The following is a 25,791-nucleotide window of genomic DNA, read 5'->3' on the forward strand; positions in this document are numbered from 1 at the left end:
ACTCTTGAGTTGACAATTACTTTGCTAGATCATCCCCTCCTTGCTAAGGCAGACATCAAATTAACTTGCCTCTTCAACCTTTTTTCCTACATGCAACTGTTTAACAGACAAGATCTGCAATTTAAAAAATATTTTTAAAAACGCAGGTTTGTTTATAAAGGTTGTGCAGGCAGATTTGAATATCACGGTTATACTTATACTGAAGTACTATTTTATTCTAAACAGTTAATGATTCAGACATTTTAGAAATCGCTCAGGATGGTTGCTCCCCGGTGCAGGGCTAGTTCCACTTGAGAGCGTCATAGGAAAGTAAAACAGTATATTACCTTTTGCACATGACTACACCAGTAATCAAAGTCGTTTTCTTCTTCGCAAAAAAATCCCTGAAATAACAAAAAAAAAATTGTGACTTTCGGAAACAGACCAGCATGTAATGAAATTTGCAAACCACCAAAAATCGAAAAATTGTTAGACAATATGTTGAGCTTACTATGTTCTTTTGAGAAAAAAAGCCCGTGGCCTCCTGTAGTCCCAGGGTGAGACAGGTCAAGAAGCCTAATATTTGTGATCAGTTGAGATTGGTCTTTGGCTGAACCCTGGCTGGAGTGAAAGGTTAAGCCCGTTTCCCATTGTTATATGTCCCTCGATTATAGGAGTCGGGGAGCTTTAAGAGTGACCAGAAAGAAGTTATGCTGAAACCTGAAAAGTATGGAGATAGAAGTTTTTCGAACTTCAGAGGAGTGGGACAAGATGCAGAGACTACCTGGAACATCAATGGAGCCCTATCTTCAATGCTTATGGTGTCTTGAGCCCTTATTCGGGACAGCATCCTGCCATTCCCTTACTGGAAATTATGCCTTCTCTATGAGAGACTATGGGTCTGATTTTGATATTAGCGAATGAGTTACTTCTCACAAAGTGACATACATCCCATCTGCCAATATCTAAATCCCATTGTTTCTAATGGGTTTTAGAATTCAGCAGACAGGATATCCATCACTGTTGTGATGAAGTAACCTCTCCACCAAAATCTAAATAAGGCCCTAAGTCAGAAGGTTGCACTGATGACACGGGTCAACCATTAGACTTTAACTGACCAGCATGCCATTCCAGTGGACTTTAAAAGGAACCTGGAACCCACTCACTTGTGCCCCGTCATCTTCCACTTTTCCTGTGGACGTTTTGCTATTAACTGAAAAGTGTTGAAATTCCTAATTCTTGTAATTGCGTTTACCATTTTGGTGTGTTTTCATCACAATATTTTTCTTTTTTTTCCTACTACAATTTCTTGGAAAGTTTACTCTTGGAGTTGGAGCACATTTCTTCACCCTTTGAAACCAGGGTAAGACTAAAATGTATCAAAGAAACTCTATTTTTACTTTTTAGTAACAAGAATAATTAACAATGCGGTAACTTATTCATTGTCTTAGCCCTTAGTTAATAATCCAGAGATGAAAGTAATTACTAATTTTATGAACATTATGTTGGATAAACTTTGAAGGATAGATCTGAAAGGGTCAAAGCACCATTTACAGCTTGTAGACGGAAGAGGACTAATTTATTCCTGAATCAGTGGACATCACTTCTGTTTAAAATAGAAAGAACCATTTTGAGAACACTGGAATGTCTGGAGCTCCACAGAGGATAAGCAGTGGCAGAGCGTTAATAATGTCTGGCAAAAGCCTTCTGCTCCAACAATCTAATGCACGCTATTCAGGTTACCCTGACGTATTTAGAACATTACATCTCCTGTAGGTGTGATGTTCTGATATCGTTATGACCCTTTGTCTCAGGCTACAATTGTCATTAAAGGCCCTCTCCCTCGTTCCAGGCCCTCACCTAATGGTGTGTTCAGAGACCGTGCATTGTACAGATGGCAGAAGGCTAAAATGGTAGAAGATATACTAAGCTTGCAAGCTAAGTACAAACAGAACAATTGCTGTGAAAGTTCCATACAGATTATAAAATCTGGATACCCTGAAAGGAGACTGTGAAAATAAGCATTTATGCTCTGTTGATGTAATTCCCATATTTCAGAATTAGCCCAGGTGTGCAGTCCGTGCTTTAAAACACATTTAAAACACATTTTCTAACATTTTCCTGCTGTGGGACTGTAAAATGAAACCAGTCATAGCAAATCCTAAAAGAACACTCTGGCTGAGTGCCTGGCTTTAAGGAATCATGTTCTGATTGAGACCAGATCCTCCCATCAGAGTTGTGACACATCAGCTTCCAGTACTAAGTAACTAAACCTACAGCGTTCGCTGTGATCCGGGGGCGGGGATGTTAGCTAAGAAGAGTTTGCGTATAGCACTGCTGCTTGTATCTAACCTCTTGCTGCTGCACAGTTGTGGTGCAAATATGCAGAGTTGCTTTCCTCCAGGAAGCCTCTTGAAACTAGTCAATAACCTGAAGAGCTGCAATGTCAAGTTTAAGCCATGAACTTAGTTGAACAGGTGAAATCAATTACAGTTTTTTGAATATCTTTCACCAGTCCTTCTGTACCCTTGTAAACTAGGTGAGTTGTTAACACTTTCAATTAATCATGCTCTGTGGTTTGACATGCAGCCTAATATAATTGTTATTCATGACATTTCCAACTAATAGTATATTTTAGCCTACATACACAGGGAAACGTTTTTCTTTGATAGAGAGACATTAGTGTTGCAAAGTGGTAGCAGGTTTTGCTTTAAGAAAAAGTTATTCACCTTTGGTAACTGTCTTCCTGGTGGGTACCTAATCTTCCTGCAAATTCCTCACTTGTTAAATATCCTCAGGCACCAGAGTGGATCTTGAGCCTCTGATAGGGGGGTTGGCTACATTTCAGTGCTAGAAATGACTCTATGGTGATGTCACTGGAGTCATATTGTGCCCGTCCTGGAGGCGGAGGTGAGGAAATAACCTTTTTAAAAAAAAAACAACAAAAAAAACCTCTCTGTGTAGATTTTATGAACAAGGGATGGGGGAGGTGGAGAACAGAGAAAATAAAATCACATACAAGCTTCACGAGATGAAAGTCCTTGAATGAACATTATACAGTCTCGATTGTGGAATCTGAGGTACTGAGTTTGACACAATAAGGGTGGCAAAAAGAAAATACAAACATAGGTGCAAACAGTAACAGCTTTCACTGCAGCAAACTGAACCTTGTTAGGCCTATGATCATCTTTCATAAAGGGGCGGCGGATGGGTTGGGGAGGATTACACGGGTAGAGAGTGCGCCTGCCAGAAAGATTGTTAAGTAACTATTTCTTTTGATAGCCACTTCTGCCTTCAGTTTCATAGATCCCAAAGCAGCGCCCTCCGTAGATGGTGGGTCCGAAGGATGGTCCGATGAGTATATCTTGGAGCACCAAGCATGCAAAATGACCACTCCTTCCCACCTCTGAATACAAACAATAATGTTTAGCAAGGGTGTGATGAGAAGCTCACGTAGCCACCCTACAAATGTCAGCCACAGGAATAATGCTGTGGAGAAAGACCTCGCCTTGGTAGAATGGGTCTGGACTTTCTCTGGGAGTTTATTCTTAGTAAGAGTGTAGTACATTGTAATGCACAGAATTATCCATCAGGATAAAGTCCTCTTTTAATACAGCTTTGCCCTTCCTGTTTCCTGTGCACTCCACCATGAGCTGGCCATCAGACTTGATCTCTTTAGGAGGGACGATGTAATAATTGACCGCTCCTCTAGGGTCCAGCTGGGGTAGTCTCTCTTCCTTGTAGGTGGCGTGGAGGGTATGAAGTGTGCAAGGTAATGGATTTCTCCAGATGGAAATGGTCAACCACCTGGCATGGAAAGCCGCTTAAGTCTGAGGACCAGCTTATCTGGAAAGCAGCATGTGTACAATGAGCAGGCGCACTGTGCCTGCTACGCCTTGCTAATTTGATGGCTACAAGAAAAACTGTTTTAAATGTCAATAACGGTAGCACACCGCCATTTAATCAAATGGAGCACCAATCAAAAAGAACAAAACGTAGCTAAAATCCCACTGGGGCTTAAAAAAGGAGTAGGTGAAAATATGCCTGTCTATCCCATTTAGGAATCTCAGCACTATTGGTGATTTGAAGAGGGATAGCTGGCCTGGAAGGCAGAGAAAAGTCGACAAGGGTGGGCTCATTGTGCAGCCCTGTTGTGCCAGTGAAACATAAAACAAAGGACTTTAGAATGGGGGGCCTTAAAGTGGTCCATCTCATGCTCCACACACCAAGTGACAAATCTATTCCACCTTCCAGAAGAACGAGTTACTTACCTTCGGTAAAGACTTTTCTGGTGGATACATTAGCTACCTGTGAATTCCTCACCTAATGAATACTCCCATGGTGCCAGCCTTCGACGGAAATCTTCTTCCTAGCTTCTGCACGTCGACGAGGACGTCACTCTAGCCCGCGCGACGCCGTCTGACGTCATACAGGCAATAAGAGGTCCTCGCCGACGTGCCAACGTCAGTACCAACATTTTTTTTTTTACGTGCATGAGAATAATAACCCAATGCAATGAAAGAGCAAGGCAACATCCCATAACATTGTAAATCACACAACATTGCAATAAAATGGCTGTAGATTTAATATAACTCTCCTTTTTTTTTGTTTTGTTTTTTAAAACAAACAAACAAATATATGCAAATCATGTATATACAAAAAGATATATACATATATATATATATATATATATACATATATATATACTGTATATATATAAAAGTATCCATATATACATCTATTGCAGTCTTGAAGACCAAGAGGAGCACACTCAAGGATTACTTGGTAAGACCAGAAAGGCAACGGGGAGGCGGGTGGGACCGTGAGGAATCCACAGGTAGCTAATGTATCCACCAGAAAAGTAGTTACCGAAGGTAAGTAACTCGTTCTTCTGATGGATACAACTACCTGTGGATTCCTCACCTAATGAATAGAGTCCCAAAGCAGTACCACGCCCGGTGGTGGGTGCCGAAATGGTCAAACCAAGAAATCCTGCAGCACTGACCGTGCAAAATGGCCATCCCTTCTGACCTCAGAGTCCAGACAGTAATGTTTCGCAAAAGTGTGAAGGGACGACCAAGTTGCGGCCTTGCAGATGTCGACCACAGGAACACCCCTGGCCAAGGCCGAAGTGGCCGACTTAGCTCTGGTGGAATGAGCTCTAATGCCATCAGGAGGATCCTTCTTTGCCAAAGAGTAACAAATTTTAATGCAAAGAACAACCCACCTGGAGAGTGTTCTCTTGTGGACTACCTTTCCTCTCCTCTTGCCCACGTATCCGATGAACAGCTGATCCTCCAGCCTGAAATCCTTCATTCTATCAATGAAGAAGCTTAACGCCCTCTTTGGGTCCAAGCGATGTAGTCTCTCTTCCTCCTTAGAAGGATGAGGCGGAGGATAGAACGTGGACAAAGTAATTGTCTGGGCCAAATGGAAAGGTGAAACAACCTTCGGGAGGAAAGCAGCCTTGGTCCTCAACACCACCTTATCCCCATAAAAAGTTGTATAAGGGGGTTTTACCGATAAGGCTTGCAACTCACTCACTCTCCTTGCAGATGTTATAGCCACCAGGAAGACTGTTTTAATAACTAAATACCTTAAGGGGCAAGAATGCATAGGCTCAAAAGGGGACCCCATAAGGAAAGTAAGGACCAAGGACAAATCCCATTGAGGCATAACGAATGGTTTTGGAGGATATTTATTTAGAAGACCTTTCAAGAATCTGAGAACAATAGGGGATTTAAATAACGATGGTTGGTCTGGAAGACAAATGAAGGCTGACAAAGCCGACAAATAACCCTTAATGGTAGCCACTGCACAACCTTTCTGCGCTAGAGACAGAGCAAAAGACAAAATGTCCGACAGAGGAGCATGTAAGGGATCAATCTGTCTCTCTCCACACCACATAACAAATTTAGACCACCTATTAGCGTAGATAGATTTAGTGGAGTGTAGCCTGCCCGCTAATATAACATCCACTACATCAGGCGGGAGAGAGAAGGAACTCAGGTTGCCCCGTTCAATCTCCAGGCATGTAGGTGTAGACTCTGGAGGTTGGGGTGTAAAACCTGCCCCTGCGACTGCGAGAGGAGGTCTGCCCTGAGAGGGAGACGGAGCGGAGGGCACAGCGAGAGTTGGAGAAGGTCGGAGTACCACACCCTCCTTGGCCAATCCGGAGCTATTAAGATGACTTGGGCCCGGTCTTGGCGAATCTTCCTCAACACTCGAGGAATCAAGGGTATGGGGGGAAACGCGTAAAGCAACTGGTCGCACCAGGTTATCAGAAACGCGTCCCCCAATGCTCCCTGCACCGGATACTGGAGGCTGCAGAATAACGGACAATGCGCGTTCTCCAGAGTCTATCCGAGGAAACCCCCACATCTGGAAGATTAAACAGACTTGATCTGGATGGAGACGCCACTCGTGGTCGGCCGAGAATTGGCGACTGAGACTGTCCGCACGTACATTCAAGACCCCGGCCAGATGATTTGCTACCAAGCAAATCTGATGGTCCTTTGCCCAGGACCATAGTCGAAGAGCTTCTCCGCAGAGAAGGTACGACCCTACTCCTCCCTGTTTGTTTATGTACCACATCGTGGTAGTATTGTCCGTCAGGACCTGTACCGACTGACCACGAAGGGAAGGGAGGAAGGCCTTGAGAGCCAGACGTACAGCCCGTAACTCTAACAGATTGATATGAAACATCTGTTCCTCTGGAGACCAAAGTCCTTTGATCTCCAGATCCCCCAGATGAGCTCCCCACCATAGAGTGGAAGCATCCGTTATGACCGTGGCCACTGGTGGCGACTGTGCGAACGGCTTTCCTTGTGAAAGATTGTTGCTCGCAATCCACCACTTCAAGTCCACAGCAGCATCTCTGGAGATCTTGACCGCACCTTCTAGATCTCCTTTGTGTTGAGACCACTACCTTCGGAGGCACCACTGAAGAGCCCTCATGTGCCAGCGAGCATGCGTGACCAACAGTATGAAGGAGGCAAACAGACCGAGCAGACGAAGGACCTTGAGGACTGGAATGACCGCTCCACCTTGAAACATTGGAACCAACGCCTGAATGTCTTGAATCCGCTGAGGCGGAGGAAAGGCTCGATTCAATGTTGTATCCAGTACTGCCCCTATGAACAGGAGGCGCTGAGAGGGCTCCAGGTGAGATTTGGGCAGGTCGAACAACAACTGGGTTGTTGACTGCAGATGATGCAACACAAGCTCCGGAGACTTGGCTTTGATCAACCAGTCGTCCAAGTAAGGGAATACTGCTATCCCCTTCCTTCTGAGCTCTGCCGCAACCAACGACATCACCTTCGTGAAAACTCGAGGTGCTGAAGTAAGACCGAACGGGAGGACCGCAAACTGATAGTGCTGCGACCCTACCACAAACCGGAGATACTTCCTGTGCGACTTGAGTATCGGGATATGAAAATAAGCGTCCTGCAAGTCGACAGACACCATCCAATCTTCTTTGATCAACGCCAAAAGCACCTGTGCTAGGGTCAGCATCTTGAACTTTTCCTGTTTGAGGAACCAATTCAAGATCCTCAGATCCAGGATCGGTCTCAACCGACCATCCTTCTTGGGAATCAGGAAGTACCTTGAGTAACAACCTCGACCCCTTTCCTGCTCTGGGACCAACTCCACCGCGCCCTTTGAAAGGAGGACTTGAACCTCCTGTTCTAGCAACAGGAGGTGTTCTTCTGAACAATAAGATGGGCGGGGCGGGATGGGGGCAGAAACTCCCGAAAGGGAAGGGTGTAGCCTTTTCCCACAACACTGATAACCCAAGTGTCCGTTGTAATAGTCTCCCACTTGTGGAGAAAATGCCGTAACCTTCCCCCTACAGGAGAGGAGTGAGTGGGAAATGGTGGAAGCCTAAGGCTGCTTTCCCTGCTGCACCCCTCCAGAGGACGAGGAAGAGGCAGAGTGCTGTTGAGAGGCTCCTCTGGTGCGGGCCCTAACTCTCCCTCTAAATGATCTATAGGGGTGGAAAGAGGCGGGTTGCTGGAATCTCCCCCGAAAGGAAGAGTAGGAAGAGCCACGCCCAAATCCACGAAACCTCCTGAAAAACCTGGAAGAGGCAGAGGAAGAAGGAGCTTGCAGCCCTAACGATTTGGCTGTGGGCCTGCTCTCTTTAAATCGCTCCAAGGCCGAATCTGCCTTGGCTCCAAACAGTTTGTCCCCATCAAACGGGAGGTCCAATAAGGTCGACTGCACGTCCGCAGAAAACCCTGAATTACGGAGCCAGGCCTGTCTCCTTGCCACCACAGCCGTGCCCATCGCCCTAGCCACTGAGTCAGTCGTGTCCAGCCCAGACTGGATAATCTGGGTTGCGGCAGCCTGGGCGTCCGAGACAACATCCAAGAGTCCCTGGGGAAGCTCCGTAAATGAAGATGAAATATCGTCCATAAGAGCATGGATGTATCTCCCCAGAATGCAAGTTGCGTTGGTGGCCTTCAACGCCAAACTGCAAGATGAAAATATTTTCTTGGATTGTGCATCCAGCTTCTTGGAGTTCCTGTCTCCAGGTACCGTCGGGAAAGATCCAGGCGCTGACTTCGATGAACAGGAGGCTTGCACCACCAAGCTCTCCGGCGTAGGGTGTCTAGATAGAAAGCCAGGGTCAGATGGTGCAGCTCGATATCTCCTGGCCACAGCCCTATGAACCGCCGAGGAAGATACTGGCTTCTTCCACACCTCTAACACCAGATCAAGCAAAGCCTCATTAAACGGCAAGAGAGGCTCCGCTGCAGCAGAGGCCGGATGCAATACCTCCGTCAATAAATTCTGCTTCGCCTCTGCCACCGGCAAAGGCAGGTCCAGAAAGTTAGCTGCCTTCCTTACCACAGCGTGAAAGGTAGCAGCCTCCTCCGTATACTCCCCTGGAGATGAAAGGTCCCACTCAGGGGAAGTATGCAGCCCACTGGCTGTATCCAAACCATGCAATTCATCTCCAGAGTCCTCAACCTCTCCTTCCTCCAGGACTCGTTGGTACTCCTGCTCTTCCAAAAGACGGAGAGCACGCCTCCTCGAATGTAGTCTCTGCTCGATACGCGGAGTCGACATGGCCTCCGCCGAAGTCGAAGATCGGCGACGATCTACAGCAGTATCCGACGCCGCGTCCGGCGCCACAGGCAGCCTCGGCGCCGTTGAAGGAGCAGGACAAAGAGATCTTGGAGCCGATGGACCCACCGGAGTCACAGGACGAAATCCTGACGTCGACGGGATGGAAACCTCCGGGGCCAATCCCTCTGAAGCCACCGGAGCGGCCACCGGCGCCGACACCGAGCCCACATTCCCAAAAGGGAGAAAGGGCATAAAGGGTGCCGGCCGTAGAGGCGCAGGATCACCCAATGAAAAGGCCAAAGGCCCCGAAGGACCAGCCGAAGCACCCCCTGGAGCCATCTGTTGAAAGATGGTATACATCGCATTCAGGAATGCGGTACTATCGGCTCCAGGGGTGGGAAAAGCCGGATACTGGGGTGCCTGGATCGAAGGCGACCCCGATGCCGGCCTCGACGTCTGCGACGCCGGAGACAACACCAGAGGCTGCATCACCTCAATCACAGACACCTGTCCAAGCGAAGTCGGTGACGCCGGAGAGGGCAACGGCGTCGATGGATGCGGCGTGACCGTGGGACTGACCTCCCAAGTTCTCCGACGCCGAGCCGAAGGCGACCTCGAACGAGTCTCCTTGCTGGAATGACGCCGTGAATCTCTACGGCGCCGGGAGTCTCGATGACGCCGATGAGACCTTGGCGAAGAAGAATTTTTATGATGTTTTTCCTTTTTCTTCGACTTCGCCATGAATAGTTTAGCCTCACGTTCTTTGAGGGCCTTCGGGTTCATGTGCTGACATGAATCGCAAGTCACGACGTCGTGGTCGGAGCTCAAACACTATAGACAGTCGGAGTGAGGATCTGTAACGGACATCTTGCCCCCACACTCTCGACAGGGCTTGAAACTCGACTTCCTCTGAGACATTATTACCGCTGAGAAGAACTTCGCAGCAGAAAATACACTGTAGCTACGAAAGTAACAGTAGCTCCCTCGAAGATAACCATTTCGAATGCACGGAAAAAAGGGAACTGACGTCGGCACGTCGGCGAGGACCTCTTATTGCCTGTATGACATCAGACGGCGTCGCGCGGGCTAGAGTGACGTCCTCGTCGACGTGCAGAAGCTAGGAAGAAGATTTCCGTCGAAGGCTAGCGCCATGGGAGTATTCATTAGGTGAGGAATCCACAGGTAGTTGTATCCATCAGAATAGCCTGTTTTAGTAGAGGGTGATGAGCAGATAGGATTACACGGACACCTTTAGTGGCAGTAGTAGGAGGAGCTCAGACGTCTCCTCACTCCATCTACAGGCATGTAGATTCTGTAGGGTATTGTGCGGAAACCTGCCCTTATGACTGGGAGTGGCGTTCAGCCTTGAGAGATAGACAAAGCAGGCGACACAGGGAGAGGGCAGGAGGTCTACACTACATACCACACTCTTCTCTGCCAGTTCAGGGTGATGAAAATGACTTGTGCCCGGTCCTGACAAATCTTCCTCAGAACCCAAGGAACCAAGGGCAAGGAAGGAAATGTGTAATGAAGGGAAAAGTTTCACCTCAATCAAAATGTATCCTCCCAGGCTCTCTGCAGTAGATACTGGAGGGCACAGATTGCTTTATGTGGCAAAGGCGTCTAACTGAGGGACACCCCACAGGGCAAAGATGATTTGTATCACCTCCTGTTGGAGACACCACTTGTAACTGGCAAGATGACACCAACTGAAGCTGTTGGATCTTGAGTTCAAAGGGCCTGCGATATGGTTGGCAACTAGCCAAATCCCATGCTGGTGCTCCCTCCCCTCAAAGACAGAAAAGGTGAGACCCCCCAATCCTTCCTGCTTGTTGATGTACCACATCGTCGTCGTATTGTCCATCAAGATCTGAACTGACTGAAAAGGGGAAGGATGATGGCCTTGAGTGCCTGCTGAACTGCCCTCAGTACAACAGACTGATTTGCAGCATCTGCTTTTCTGGAGACCAGAGGCCTTTGCTCGCCAGTTCTTCCAGATGAGCACCCCGCCCACAAATGGATGCATTCATAACAACTGTAGCCACCAACTATACCAACTAACAAGTCAAATATACGGTGGTGTCCTGGGAGGTCCCAATACTATCCGCTAGATCTCACCATGCTGAAACCACTACCTGTACAAGCATCACTGGAATGCCAACATGTGTTCATGTGTGTACATGACTAGAAGGAAGAAGCAAGTCTGCAAACCTAGCAGATGAACAACCATCAGGACAGGAGATCGAGCACCCTCCTAAAACATCAGAATAATTTCCAGAATGCCTATAATCCATGGGGAGGAGGTAAGGCTTGAAGTGATATCATATCCAGTTCTGCCCCTGTGAAAAGAAAGTGCTAGGAGGCCTTTGAGTGAGGCTTGTGCACGTTGATGAAATAGCCCAAGTCATAGAGAAAGGATGCCCTTGTCTGCAGGTGCTGAGAAACTATCTGTAGTGAACTGGCTTTGAGCAGCCAGTCATCGAAGAACATGGAAACCAGCTACCTCCTGAGATGGGCCACAACCAGCACCATGACCTTTACGAAGCCCCTAGTTAGACCAAATGGGAGGATCAAAAACTGGTAGCGCGGGTGCCGGTACCTGGGCGACTACAGATTGGTATATGGAAGTCAAAGGACACCATCTAGTCTTACTCTTGCACTGCCAGAAGAACCCGAGCAAGGGACAGCATCTTGAACTTTTACAGCTGAAGGGAAATGTTTAAGTGTCTGAGGCCTAGGACTGGAAAGCCGCCATTATTCCTGGGAAACAGGAAGTACAGAGAGAAGAACCCCTGCTCAATTTCCTGCTCCAACTCCACTGTTACTTCTTCAGCACAGCTACTACCGGCTGCTGCGGATCCAAACATTTTCTCTGACTGAAGGGACAGGGAGGGGGAATCTGAGAGCAGCCTACTTAAAAGACAGGGTACATCCTATTAAACTATCTTTAAGATCCACTGGTCTGACGATATGGCCTTCCAGCATTTAGAAAGGAAGATGCTCATCTTTCAACTGGCCTCATATGCTTCTTGAGGAATTGATCAGAGTGGCTTCCCAGGTGGTGCAGAGAGACAGGAGGAAAAGTAGAGGTTCTGCTGGGCTTGGTGACCTTTTTCTTCTGTCCCTGCCTCTGCATGGATATGGCAACTTGTTTGGTTGGAGCTGCCAAAAGGATAAAACCTTTGGAGAACCCTGAAATTTCAAGAATTGCCTATATCCCTGGGCCAGATATTTGAGGCCAAAGGAGTGGGACGTACAGCTACCCACCTCAAATTTCTCCACAGCTGAGTCTATCTTGTCTCCAAACAGATGAGTCCTATTGATTGGCAAATAAGACTTGCTCCTTGCAAGTTCCTAGGGAAATCTGGTGCAGCGCAGACTGACATGCCTTCTTAAAATTATACAGTACCCCATAACTCTGACAATGCAACTTACTGTGTACAGGTCTGCGCTGATAATTTGGCATGGCATCAGGCATCCTGACCAACTCTCACAACTTCTACAAAGTGGAACCTGGGGGAATCTGAGAGACATGGGGATGTGAGGTTAGCCATCTGAAACAGAGCATAACAGAATAGATGTCAGTGGCAATCAGCCTCCAGCTTTTTTAGATTCAGGGTGGGCCATAGGGAATATTCCAGGATTTTCTTTACCACAGGAAGACACCTTAACACTAGACCTCCTATTGTGGCATTAGAGAAAACAAATGCTGGGCCTTCTGGTACCAGTCTGCATCTCCTATTTTGTCTGCTGACTGCCAAAGGCAAGGTAGGCTTATACCACGCAGCCTTGAGTGACTCGAGTACAGCATCATAAAATGAAGCCACTTCTTTGGGGCTGGACTCATGAGTCCCTCCATTTCTGTTTCTGGTGAGGTATCTAGACCACTGGCATTCTGTAATGCAAAATAATGTGTCTGAGGAGGGTCGGTGCAAAAGGTTTGCTGCCTCGCTGCTTTCATCTTTGTCATGTTCGATGGGGACTGGAATCTGAATAGGATCAGAGTCAGACCTAAAAAAAAATCCTGCTAAGTCTGGCAGTAGTGCTGATTTGGCACAGGCTCAAGTTGACATGATTCTTCATACCTGACTTCCTCTATCAGCCTTTGAGCCTCCATTCTTGACCTAAGAAGTATATCCTTAGTATTATGGAGGGAATGGCACTCAATCCAGAGTTTGTTCCAGCATTGGTGATGAAGTCTCGGAGGTGGTGCCAGGGCAGGGATGGGCACTGGAGAAGGCTCTGGAACAGACATGAAGCTGGCAAGTGTCAAATGGATCCCTAATGTGGGGGCCCAGGAATTGTACACTACTAAGGGTGGGCCTACCTAGAAGGAAATTGTATAGAGCACCAAAGAGACCCATGGGGCCTAAAGGCACACCAGATTTGCCTGCAGGTTCCTGAAAAGTGACATCATGGTGTTGACGAATAGAGCCAGATTGACCGCAGGGACTCCGGATATGAAGGCATCAAAGCTTGTGGTGTGAATGGAATAGGCAGCAAAGGCCTGGGAATTAGCTCCACAGCAGGCACCAGGGACAGCGGCACAGCTGGAGCTGGCTCCTCAGGAGGAGTAACGTCCACAAGCTCCAGTAGTTAGAAGGACTCTGCTTGTGGTGGACTCTGTCAAGGTGACTTACTGCTCGACTTGAACTGGTATCAGGGGGAGGCGTCACGTTGCTTCCTTCTCTTCTTATGCTTCTTCCTTTTCTCCTTCAAGGACTCTGCTGAAAGGGAGAAGTGTGACTTCAACAGGAATCTTGATCTTGAATACTAAAGGGGTCAAGCCTCACGTTTGTCATGGGCATGAGTCATGAAAAGTTTGGCCTTGTGTTTCTTGATGGCCTTAGGGTGCATGAGGTTGCATCTGTTGTACAACCTCAGGATATGCTGTGAACCCCAACTAAACTTCATGTGAGACTGAGATGGACGTTCGTCCTGTGCAGGTACGATTGGTTTAAAGCCTTACACTCTTTTGTGACTTTTTACCATTGCACTACATTGAACGCTTTTGGTAAGAAAATCGGTGGAAAAAGCAGTCAAGATCAATGTAAAGCAGCTGCAGATCAGCATCGAAAGGCACAGAAAAAAAGGGAACTGATGTCAGTCAGTGCCAAAAGCCACAGAAAAAAAGGGAGCTGATGTCAGTGAGCATGGGTGGGTGCTCTTAGACTCAAATGACATCACTATGGTGTTGCTTCCGACCCCGAGTTGGAGTTAGCACACTCTACTGGTGAGGGACAGTTATGTTTCCAGATCCAATTTGGCACTGGGGGATATTCAACAGGTGAGGAATCTGAAGGCAGAAATATTCATCAGGATAAATAGTAACATTTTCAAACAAACTATTGCCTGATACTGTGTTTAAAATGGGACTATTTTATCAAAGTTTTGATTGATGTCTAAGAGCTAATACAATTAATCAAATGAAATGAATGTACTTGATATCTGGCGTGGCCAAGCCATCAAACATGGCGGGCGCGAGCTGTTAGAGCTCCGCGCCGTGTTCGGCCAAAACGTACTTCCAGAGGGTATGCGGGGGGCACAACGCTCCTTATAAACTGAGCAGGAGGTGTGGGGACACCGGGACCGCCTGGGTGAAGAGTGGACTCCCAGCGCCCCACATTGGCGAATCGGTAGCGTGGCCGCGCGGGCCGGGCCTGAGGGCCGAGCTGCGGGGCGGCAGACGTGCCGTAAAGGAGCCTACCGGTGGGCCTGGAGCCGCACGCCGGGGTTGGGGCAGTCCCGGCCCACCCTCGCTGATCGGCAGACGCGACCTGCTGGGGGGCGGTGCCCCCCCCCTTTACGATGACAAAACAACGAGGTGGGGCTGTCTCCTGCGGGGAGCCCGAGCTGGGGTTCGCGACGGACCAGAGGGACGCCTGTGGGACCCACCCATCCTTTGCTGGGAGCTGACAGAGCCTCCGGGATCCGGCCTGAAGAGCTGGTGCGAGGCGGCTCGGCCACGCGAAATAAAGTAATGATCGCGGCCGTGGCCGCGCGGTTGAACTGAGGCACCCTCTGCCTCTCTCCTTCTCTCCGTTGGACCGTGCCATAAGGGCAAGGACGAGCCAGCCTCCCGGCGGCAGAGTGGCGAGACGAACACACGGCCCGCCCGGAACCTGCGCCGACACTAGAGGTGAGCCCCGGTGGTGTGTGGGAACCCTCAGTCAGCCCCGCCACTGGTTGAGGCAGTTGAATAAGGGGAGGGCCCCCCCTGATAGCCAGGGTGAAGGGGCACTCTGGACACCTGATGGACAGGCGGAGTCAATGGATCCAAAACCACACTGGTGCTGAGCCCCCCCGACCTGCCGGAGCCTCCTAGAAGCCACAAAGCACCACAAAGCCAAAAGTAAGTAACCTTAGACCAGGGGGGAGGAACTGTTTGACCGGGCTGCTTGTGCTGTCGCAGGGAGGCGAGCTGTCACCCCTCGACAAGCGGATCCGGCTCCCCCCCTGGCCGGCGCGGTCGCCCAGGCGGGCAGTGACGGCGTTGGAAACACGGGACCCACTGGCGATCAAAGACGAGTGTGGCACTTCATGACGGTCCCCATCAGGTGCAATTCCTCACAAGACTGACCGCAAACAGAGCTCTGCGCCACGGAACCAGGAGTGACTGCCGTGGGTCGGGCCTCTAGCTGCCCGGGACTAGCGATAAACGGCGTATCTGCCCTGCACATCCCAATCGAAACTGAACTACAAAGCAGTACACACACAGAGGCCAATTGAGTGGAGAGCATCGATCTGAATCCAAACAAACACCCGAGGATTTGTGCCATGGCCAGAACAGGGCACCTATGCTCGGGAGCTGGAGCTGGGAAAGCACAAGACTCCCCAACCCAAGACAGCCAAAAACTAGATGGAGTGCTCGCTGCGGTGGAGCATATTGGAGACTCACTGGAACGTGCCCGCATGTCGCCAGAAGCTAAGATAGACAAGGTGGCGAGCGACCTTGTCCTGTTGCACGCAGACCACCGCAAATTAACAGACAAAACCAAGGAGATCGAAGCCACAGTAAAGGACCTAACGCCTGCGACCGCCCAGCTAAAAACAGGAATGGAAGACATACAGGCCAGGGTGGCGGAGCTGGAAAGCCGAGCGGAGGACGCGGAGGGCCGCTCCAGAAGAAACAAAATCCGCGTGGTGAACCTGCCGGAGGGCCAAGACCTGACAGCCTTCTTGGAGAGTTGGCTGCGGGGGCTAGTACCCGACGAAGTGCTTACCCCCTTCTTCTCCGTGGAGCGTGCCCATCGAATTCTGGCTCGGACCAGGCCACCGGGGAGTGCTCCACGCCCATTCATTATCTGCCTCCTCCACTACGCAGACAGAGATACCATACTACAAACGGTAAGGGCTGCGCCACTAACCCGGATAGATGACATGCAGATTTGCCTATTTCCAGACTACACCACAAAGAGACCGAGCCTCCTTTCTCCCTCTGAAACGCAAGCTATGATCACTTGGCCTAACTTATTCCTTGCTGTTCCCTGCCAAGCTACGAGTTGTGGTGGAAAACAAAGCGCACTTCTTCCCCACACCTGAAGCTACCTGGGAGTGGCTTGAATCGTCTGGACTATCTACTAACAGCGTGCCGGAGCGGGCCGGACCGATGCCCCGAGCCAAGCACACTCGAAATAAAAGAGACCGGAGAAGAAACACAACGATCCACACTGCAGCAGCCATGTGCGCATCCCCCACGGGCTCGGACACAGAACTCTCCCAACTGAACAGCGACCATCCTCCCACACCGGATAGTATGTCTGAGCCGGGCCCCCTGTGACACCAGCCACTGCATATGAACTCTTCTAAGGGACCTCTGTACGATGTAAAGGAACCTTATGCTGCAGGAAATACCCAACTAGAGAGACATTTACGCGGATGTACCTCAAGATTCGAGCAAATAACAGGCCTGGCTGTGAAACATGCGCGTTGGTCCCATCGGAGTCGTGTACACCCTGACAAGTGCGGCCCCCTGACCCCGTGCACTGCAAATTGCATAGAGACCCCCCTACACTCCCCTCTATCTTATCCTTTTAATTATCCGACACAGCCGAACAAACTGGTTCAAAACTAAAACTACCCCCTTATATGTTTGGCTCACTCCCACGCTCCAACCAGTGGAAACACATAGGGGGTCATTACAACCTCAGCGGTCTTTTAAGAAGACCGCCAAGGGACCGCCGTGCGGAAGACCGCCAGTAGTGGTGGTTTGCCGCTTGGCGAATTATGACCGTTGGGTGCCCTCTGTCATTTTTCTGACGAAGGGCCGCCAACAGCCATACTTGCGGGCGGCGGGGAAGTGGAGGTTGCTCCACCTCCACCGCCACGCCAACAGAACACCGCCGATCTAATCACGTCCTGTGATTCGGCGCGGCGGTGTTCTGTTGGCTCCCGTCCCCTCCCGGAGGATCGACGGAACAGGTAAGTCGATTGTCCGTTAGGGGAGGGGGGAGGGGGAGTGTTGTGTGTTGTGTGGGTGCATGGGGGTGTGCGTCTGTGTATGTAGGGTGGGTGTGTGAGTACGTGTATGCTTGCGGGGATGTTGCGTGTTTCGGAAATGTGTGCGTGTCTGTCTGTATGTATGTCTGTATGGATGTGTACGTGACTGTGTGAATGTGGGTGTACGTGTCTGAGTGTGTGTGTAGATGTTGGCATGTATGTCGGTGTGTGTACGTGTATGTGTGTTGGTGGTGCCTGTGTGGGTGTCGGGTGTGTATGTGTAAGGTAATGTCGGGGGTCGGGTGGCAGGGGTGCTGGGGGGTATAGGGGAGGTAGTCGGGGTGGGGGTGGCGGGTGCGTGAGACCCTTATCAGTGCCAGGGAAGGAATTCCCTGGCACTGATAGTGCTTACCGCCATGGATTTCGTGGCGGTTCCTACCGCTGGAAATCCACGGCGGTAAGCCGGGTCACAATACCGGCGGCGGTATTGTCACGGCCGCCAGGCTGGAGACCCAGGTCTCCAGCCCAGCTGTGGTCTCCGCCCTGGCGGGCAGAACGGGGAAGCGGCGGATGACCATGGCGGTAACCGCCATGGTCATAATACAAAAAAAAAGACCGCCAGCCTGTTGCCGGTCTTACCGCCGCTTTAACACCATCCGCCAGGGTTGTAATGACCCCCATAGCGTATAGTTGTGTGATTGCACGTTGTTGTTTTTGTTGCAGTGTTTGGGCGGTGACCTGTTGTCTAACTGCTCTGATGGCATTAGTTACGATCTGTTCTTGTCGGCGGATACCCACTAACCCTTTGAATAATAGTTGGGAACGGAAGACTGACGGGGTAGGGCCACATGTTGAGACTGGGCGGGCAAATTTGGAAAAATACCCAATACACACGATATGGCCACACACACAGCAATCACCTGGAATGTAAGAGGCATTCACACCCCCAAGCGGCGATACGCTATTTACTCCTACCTTAAAAGGCATTCAATCCAAATAGCATTTTTACAGGAGACGCACCTAATAAGTTCTGAGATTCCCCGACTGCGCCAGCGCTGGAGAGGGCAATTATACGCAACAGGACACTCAGCATATGCCAAAGGCGCGCTAATTTGGATTAGAGCAGGCACCCCCTTCGTGGCAGAGGAGCAGGTCGTAGACCCACAGGGCATATTTGTGCTCGTCAGGGGAAGGCTGGCAGGTCGCACGGTTGTATTGGGTTCTATTTATGCTCCAAACACGGAACAGACCACTTTCCTACACAGTTTATCACACAATCTGACGGGCTGGAGCACCCTTCCATGGCTACTGGGGGAGATTTCAACAGCGTACTCGATGTTGAGCTAGACTGCTCCTTTACCCCGTTGCCCACATCGCCGGTGGGGGCTGCCTCGTGCGGTCTAATTGACTGGACCCAACAATGGCACTTGGTGGGTGTGTGGTGGCAGAGACACAGAGGGGACAGAGTCTACTCCTATTACTCTGCCCGCACTCCCTACACGTGCGCCTAGACCATATACTTTGTACTGCAGGTCTGACCCCGGTGGTGGTGAACTCGGAATACATGGGGCGCACACACTCGGACCATAACCCATTGATAGCGTACTTATGCTGGGGACCCCCACGCTCGGCTTTCCCCACATGGAGACTGAGGCCGGAACTACTAGAAGACGCCACTTTTAGAGCGTCACTCAGTGCTATAATCCCAGAATTCTTTGAGCAAAACAAGGGCACGGCTACCTCGGGATTGATAGAATGGGATACATTCAAAGTTTCCATCCGGGGACACTGCCTGGGGGCTCAATGTAGCATGCGCTGCTCTGTTGAACGCGACCTGACCCGGGGAGAGCGGGCCCTGCTGCGACCAAAAGAAGAAATCGCAAATAACCAAACTGAAAGGTCGGGACTGCCTGCAATCCGCACAGAACATCTATCACTACTAGGGCGTCTGAGATGTCTAAACTACACGGCACACTCCGCGAGAACTCACGCGCCAGCGGACAAAGCAGGCAAGCTCCTGGCCTGGCTGATACGTCGAGATTGCGAGAGGAAGCTGATAACGGAAATTCGCTCGCAGACAGGGGAACTGGCATACACACCCGCAGAGATACAGGCTGAATTTACAAGACACTACGTGGCGCTCTACGCTTCGCCGGCAATCCCTGGGTGTGATTCCAGCGCTGAATTTCTTGCTGGAGTACAGCTCCCACACTTAGAAGACGGCCAGATCGAGACACTCGAGGCACTCCTCGACGAAGTCAAATCTAGCATCAGGGAACTTACATCCGGAAAAATGCCAGGCCCGGACGGGCTACCAGTCGACTTTTATAAAGCCTTTGCAATACAGCTCGCACCCAAGCTACTTCAGGTATACATGACGGCTCAACAGGAGGGCCACTTATCGACCACACAGAGGGAGGCGCTGCTGATCTCCCTTCCCAAGCCTGGGAGGGACCCAGAAGACATGGGCTCATATCGGCCACTGGCAATGCTAAACACTGACTACAAAATATTAGCAAAGGTACTGGCGACGCGCCTTGCGCCAAACGTGCCAGAACTAATACACCCCGCCCAAAACGAGTCTGTATCAGCCAGAGGCACCTCCCACAATATCAGAAGACTATTCCGGGCTATGCAATATGCGAGGCAAGATTGGCCGCGGGCGGGCTGTCTTGTCCTTGATCTAGAAAAAGCCTTTGACTCCCTAGAATGGCCATACCTGTTCAAGGTGTTGCAACATTTCGGCATGGGACCATCCTTTATTCGCCTAGTGAAACTAATATACACCAAGCCACTGATCCGGGTGGGGCTTGGACCAGAAATATCTGAACCAATCCAGGTGCGCAGAGGCACGAGGCAGGGCTGCCCTCTCTCGCCACTATTATTTTCGCTTGCTATGGAGCTCCTGGCAGCTGCCTTGCGTAGGGAGGGAGATAACTGGGGAATCCCTCTGGGAGACGACTTACACAGTGTCACTGTATGCCGATGACCTCTTACTATATTTCAGAGATATTACGCAGATCCCACCAGTGGCTGGTTCGCTCCTGCAACGCTTTGCGACGATATCCGGCCTCAAGGTTAACTGGTCCAAATCATGCCTCTTCCCATTCGACCCGGACCTCCAGGACCCGGGACTCAGCCTAGCCGGGAGTCTAGTCCCATGGCAACCAAACACATTCAGATACCTGGGCATCCGAGTCTACCACAGCGAGGAGGATACATTTGAAGGTAACCTTGTAAAACCGGTGTCCTCAATCAGGTCCCAAATGGCATTTTGGAGGACGCTGCCACTGTCCGTGCCGGGCAGGATAGCACTCCTAAAAATGGTGGTTCTCCAGCGGCTCCTATACTTCTTTTCCAATCTCCCATATTACGTACCTCCCAGATTCTTCAGGGCACTGGAGATGGGACTGAGGAAGTTTATTTGGAATGGCGGCCGCTGCAGAGTTGCCCTAAAGAAGCTGTACTTGCCGACTGATAGGGGCGGACTAGCGGTCCCCAACATGGAACACTATTATCTAGCAGCCCAGCTTCAGTGGATATCCAAGTGGTTGGCCGGCACACAGCTTGCAGATACAGCATCAGAGGAGGAACCATGGCCGCTCCAGCAGATACAGAATTTATTCCACCCGCTCACTCACGCACAAACCCCACGGCAGCTGTACCTCAGAATAGCCCATAAGTGTTTCCGCAGATCGCTCTACCTCACAAGATCGGTGATACCTTTTGCACCCGCACTGACACTGTCGGGCACACCAAGGGGCCCCAGGGTCACATCAGACTCCGAGTTACGTACATGGCATGAAATAGAGCTACACACACTGGGAGACCTCTACGAAGAAACCCAACTACTATTGTTTCTTCACTAGACTTCAGGAAATGGGACTTCCATCCGGCCAATTTCTTTTACACTGCTCCCTGGTGAAGGCGCTGGGGTCCAAGTGGGGTGACATCACAACAGCCCCACCTACCCACTTGTTGGTCCAGTACTTACAGGTGATGGGCCGTGGCCAACATCAAATTAGCTGGCTAGCGGATGCCTTGAGAAGCCAAGCCGCCCCTGAAAACGATACATTGCGCGTGGCCTGGGAGACAGACTACGGCAACTCAATCGCGCCAGCACGATGGAAGTCTGCTATCTCTGACCACATTAATATACCACGTAATTCCCGATTCCGCCTAATTCAATACTATGTAGTGAACAGAGCCTATCTCACACCTGCCCGCGTGAATAGATACTTTAACCGGCAAGATGCAGCCTGTCCCCGATGCCGCGAAACTGGGGCAGACCTGTTGCACATGGTGTGGTCCTGTCCTGGCCTGGTCACCTACTGGAGGGTAGTGATTGACAACTTATCTAACTGCATAGCACAACAGATAACCTTCACATGGGAGGCATGCATCCTAGGACTGTTAGCTTCACAGACCTAGGACTTATTGTGGCTAAAAGACTAGTGACCCGCAGGTGAAAATCGCCAGACCCTCCGCCGGTGCAGGCCTGGAGGCGCTCACTCGGGGTGTGGGCGGGAGCGGAGGGCTCGGCACTAAGACGAGAGGAAATCCTAGGGCTGCGACAATTCCCGATCTCCACCTGCGGGGAAGAGCTCTTGCTACAGCTGCGTAACATAGAAACACACCCAGTAGAGGAGGGACTGGACTAACACAGACGAGTATCAATGGCCGTGAAAATGCACCATACAAGGGGACCGAATGCGGAAATTAACTAGACACACTGTGGCACCATGGGGAGGGAAAACCACACACATTAAACCAGATAACTGACCCAGCCATTCCACTGGTAAACCAATCTTTTGTAATTGACCCCCACCCTCACACGGAAACAGTCACGGCCGAAACAACCGCATAACTGACCCCGGCAAATGTTGTTGTTGTTCCTTTCCTTAGGTTTCTTCTTTATTCAAATGTTAACCTATATAAAACTCATATTGTCTGTTTTCTTAACAAAAGTACCATAACCGAACATTTGTGATTGAACATTTTTTATACTAATGAATGACACCAAGCGCTGTGCCGACCTAACAGACACTAGGCATGCAAATGACCACTCAAGCTGCACCCACAGAACTGAACAACAAGAACGCAACACACTAGGAAATAAAAGCCATACAGGATGAAAACTAAAAGCAACACAGTGGTTGTGATGAACACCCGAACAACTATAAAGATATGCTGTAACATACACTGCATTAATGTGTTGCCAACATACTAAATATTTCTTAATGATGTAAGTAACACACATCAAGATATGCTAACCTGTAGCAAACGCCAAAATATATAACAATGTAAAGTTTAAAAATGTCAATAAACAGATTTATGAAAAAAATATGAATGTACATGAGATCTACCATAGGCATAGCATGTAGTAAAATTCTCTTTCAGGTCAGTTTCAGCTTTTAGGAAGTAATTTGTTTTTACAAAATGTTCCTGCAGACCTTTCAAAAGTAATGGAGGACACAGGAGACAAATCTTAGACCATTTTTTTAATGGAGCTTGACTATTAGCCAATCATGCATCTCAGGGGCTTTAGTAGGTTATTCTGTGCTGTGCAACGAATAGTACTACCTGTGCCTGTTTAATCCCGAAATACATCCTACACTGAAACAGCAGATATTGAAGGAAGGTGTGTGTGCTGTGTCATTTCACTCAAGAAATGGCAACAGAGCACAGCTCAGAAACATGTATATGACAGCTGTGTGTGTGAACTTTTTAAAGCAACAGGTGTGCACAGACGCCCCAAGATTATGTTGTTAATGTTGCAATATGTTTGTGTTCCTTTTTTGGCATTGCTTTCTACACTTCAATTGTGACATTCCTAACGTATATGATTTGGGAACTATCAGTGTTTTGGTGGGGTTTGAATATATATTTTGACAGTGTGACTACTTCAAAAGAAACCAATGACAAATGTTCTCCGGCTTATGTTCCCTACATAATTAACATACACTACAATCATACTTCTCTGTACTTACTAAAGCTACGGAGGGATCCAAATTCAGGATTTTCATTCTTTGTGGCGCTCGCTGGCAATGATAACTCTGGTCATGAATTTTCCCATTTTCCTCTGAATCGACAAACGTTTGAGTGGTGTGGGGGTCAAGGTAGATTAACTCATCCTCTGTGCAAGGAGTAACAAAAACAATCATTTGAATAAAAAGGTTGGACACATTTTTTATCCCATTCCATAAAACCTTATTGTAGGAAGCCGGCTCTTTGAATAGTGGCGCAAAATGAAGTACACATTGTAAGGAGTACAAGCAAACCCCAGAGGAACTACAGAGGCACAAATGACACCACAAATGCTCTATTTTGTGGTAGTGTGGGCAAGCAGTTAAGCATATCCCAGGCAGTAAGTGAGACAGACACTCAAAGAAATCCAACACCAATCTATAAAAATAACACATACTTTTATATAAATTTAGATACCAAGATAACCAGAATCAGGTGAGTACTTTTTTGGATATAAATTTTTAGGGTTTTCGAAAGGCAACAGTGCATTTTTCTGTAGCTGCAATGTTTCTCTATGGGAGAGAAAACATACACAGCAAACAGGTACTCCACTGCAGCGGTGTGTTAAGGTGTCGGGTGTCCTATCCACTCCAAAGGGGAGCCGTCCGTTTACAAAGATGCTGCAGGAGTAGACTGAGAGTCCAGTCCAGGTGAACAACCAAGAGGGAACAAGTCTTGCTATGCTCGGGGATGTAGGGACACCAGTGGTCTTGCTCTCCTTGTTCAGGGGCCGCCGGGTGCAGAGGTGGTTTGGACCATCAGGTTTCTGTCACCGGTGACAGGCTGCAGGCCTGAACTGGGGATCCTGTCTGCCCAAACTAGCAAGTGGGCTCGGGTCTCACAAGTCTGGGGGACATAGGGACAACAGTGGCCCTTTTCTCCTCTTGCCAGGGTGTCCGGATGCAGAGGTGCAGTGGATCGACTGGTCTCAGTCTCCAGAGGAGGTCGTGGTTGAGGGGGGCCTGTAGACAAAGGCTGCAAGCACTGCTGGGAAGTCCATAGTGGGTGAACTCAATGTGTACTTTGTCTCTGGAGGGCCTGGGAACCACGTTGACACCACTGGGCCACTTCAGCTCAGGCTTTGAGGCTTAGATGCAGTGGTGATGTCTGGCATTGGGTTTTGGCAGTCCCGGGTTCTTTGTTGGGTGCCTGCAGATGCAGGGAAGCAGCTCCAGGTTGGCGCAAAGCCCATCATTCTCCTCGGTTCTCAGGTAAGCAGGCTTCTTGTCCACTACTTCTTTTGTGTTCAGCGAAGATCTGTTTTTCTGGCATCAGGGGGTCCCCTAAATACTAAATTTTGGGAGCATTAAGGGGAGTGGCCAAAGGGCTACCTCCCCTTGGGGTCACTACCCTCCCTAGATGACCTCTTTCATCAGGGAGTCGGCATCACCCTCTCCAAGAATTCCTAATTCTACCACACACAAGATGATAGAATTCCTAAGGCTGTGTTAACTTCAAGCGGTCACCCTAAGGGTGGGCCCAGCTTGCAAATTCAGCATGCCTCCTGCATAGCTAATTTTCCCACCTGTCCAGGTGCCAAATGGGCCTTGGGGCAGGGAGGTCCGAATCCCCCTTCTGAGGGAAGCTGGCTCTTTATATAATATATATCAAAATTAGGTATACTGTGCAAAGAGTTCAGGGGTTGCCTTATCAGTGCACAAGGGCTTGTTCTAGAAATCACAAGGTGCTCTTTTAAGGGGGTAGTGTGGTTGAGCAGCCTGGGGCTTATCAGAGAGGAGTGTGAGGCATCTGCAAAAACACAGTCAATAAATGAGACACACGATTAAATAAGGAGATGCACACCACTTTTAAAAAATAACAAGTATCTTCATATATTTTATATACCAGAATCAATTGGTTAAGGTAAGTATGTTTTGCAAGAAAAAATCTTTACAGTTTAGAAAAGTCGACAGCAATTCTTGAAAGCTGCAATGTTATCCTTTGGAGGAAAACAGATACAACATACAGGTAGACTATAGCGACTTACAGGACCAATCTCCTGAACGTAAGGTGAAAAGAAGGCAAGGTCCAAGTCAATACGAACAGGTCACACCGGGTGGCACTGGGGCGGCTGTGTGCAGCAGTGTAGTAAATCGACGCGTCTCCAATGCTAGTTAATGGGGAGTGGTCCAGATGAAAAGAAGCTGCAGGTTAGAACTGGGGGTCCAGTCAGGGTGAGCCGTCAAGTGTGCTCAATTCCTGAGATGCTCGGGGACGTAGGGACACAAATGGTCTTCTTCTCTTTGGTCCAGGGCATCTGGGTGCAGAGGT

General features: G+C 49.3%; 1 protein-coding gene across 1 annotated transcript in view; it reads right to left on the reverse strand.

The window, feature by feature from the left end:
* ATG4A (autophagy related 4A cysteine peptidase) overlaps nucleotides 1-25,791 on the reverse strand; it is a 173,170-nt gene that overhangs the window by 27,614 nt on the left and 119,765 nt on the right. Inside the window, exons 10-11 of the mRNA XM_069211583.1 lie at nucleotides 23,484-23,629; nucleotides 327-383 (exon numbers count right to left, since the gene is read on the reverse strand). Coding sequence (XP_069067684.1) covers nucleotides 327-383; nucleotides 23,484-23,629 — 203 coding nt within the window. The remainder of the gene's footprint in view (nucleotides 1-326; nucleotides 384-23,483; nucleotides 23,630-25,791) is intronic.

Source organism: Pleurodeles waltl, chromosome 2_1 (assembly GCF_031143425.1).
Source record: "Pleurodeles waltl isolate 20211129_DDA chromosome 2_1, aPleWal1.hap1.20221129, whole genome shotgun sequence".
Taxonomy (NCBI): domain Eukaryota; kingdom Metazoa; phylum Chordata; class Amphibia; order Caudata; family Salamandridae; genus Pleurodeles; species Pleurodeles waltl.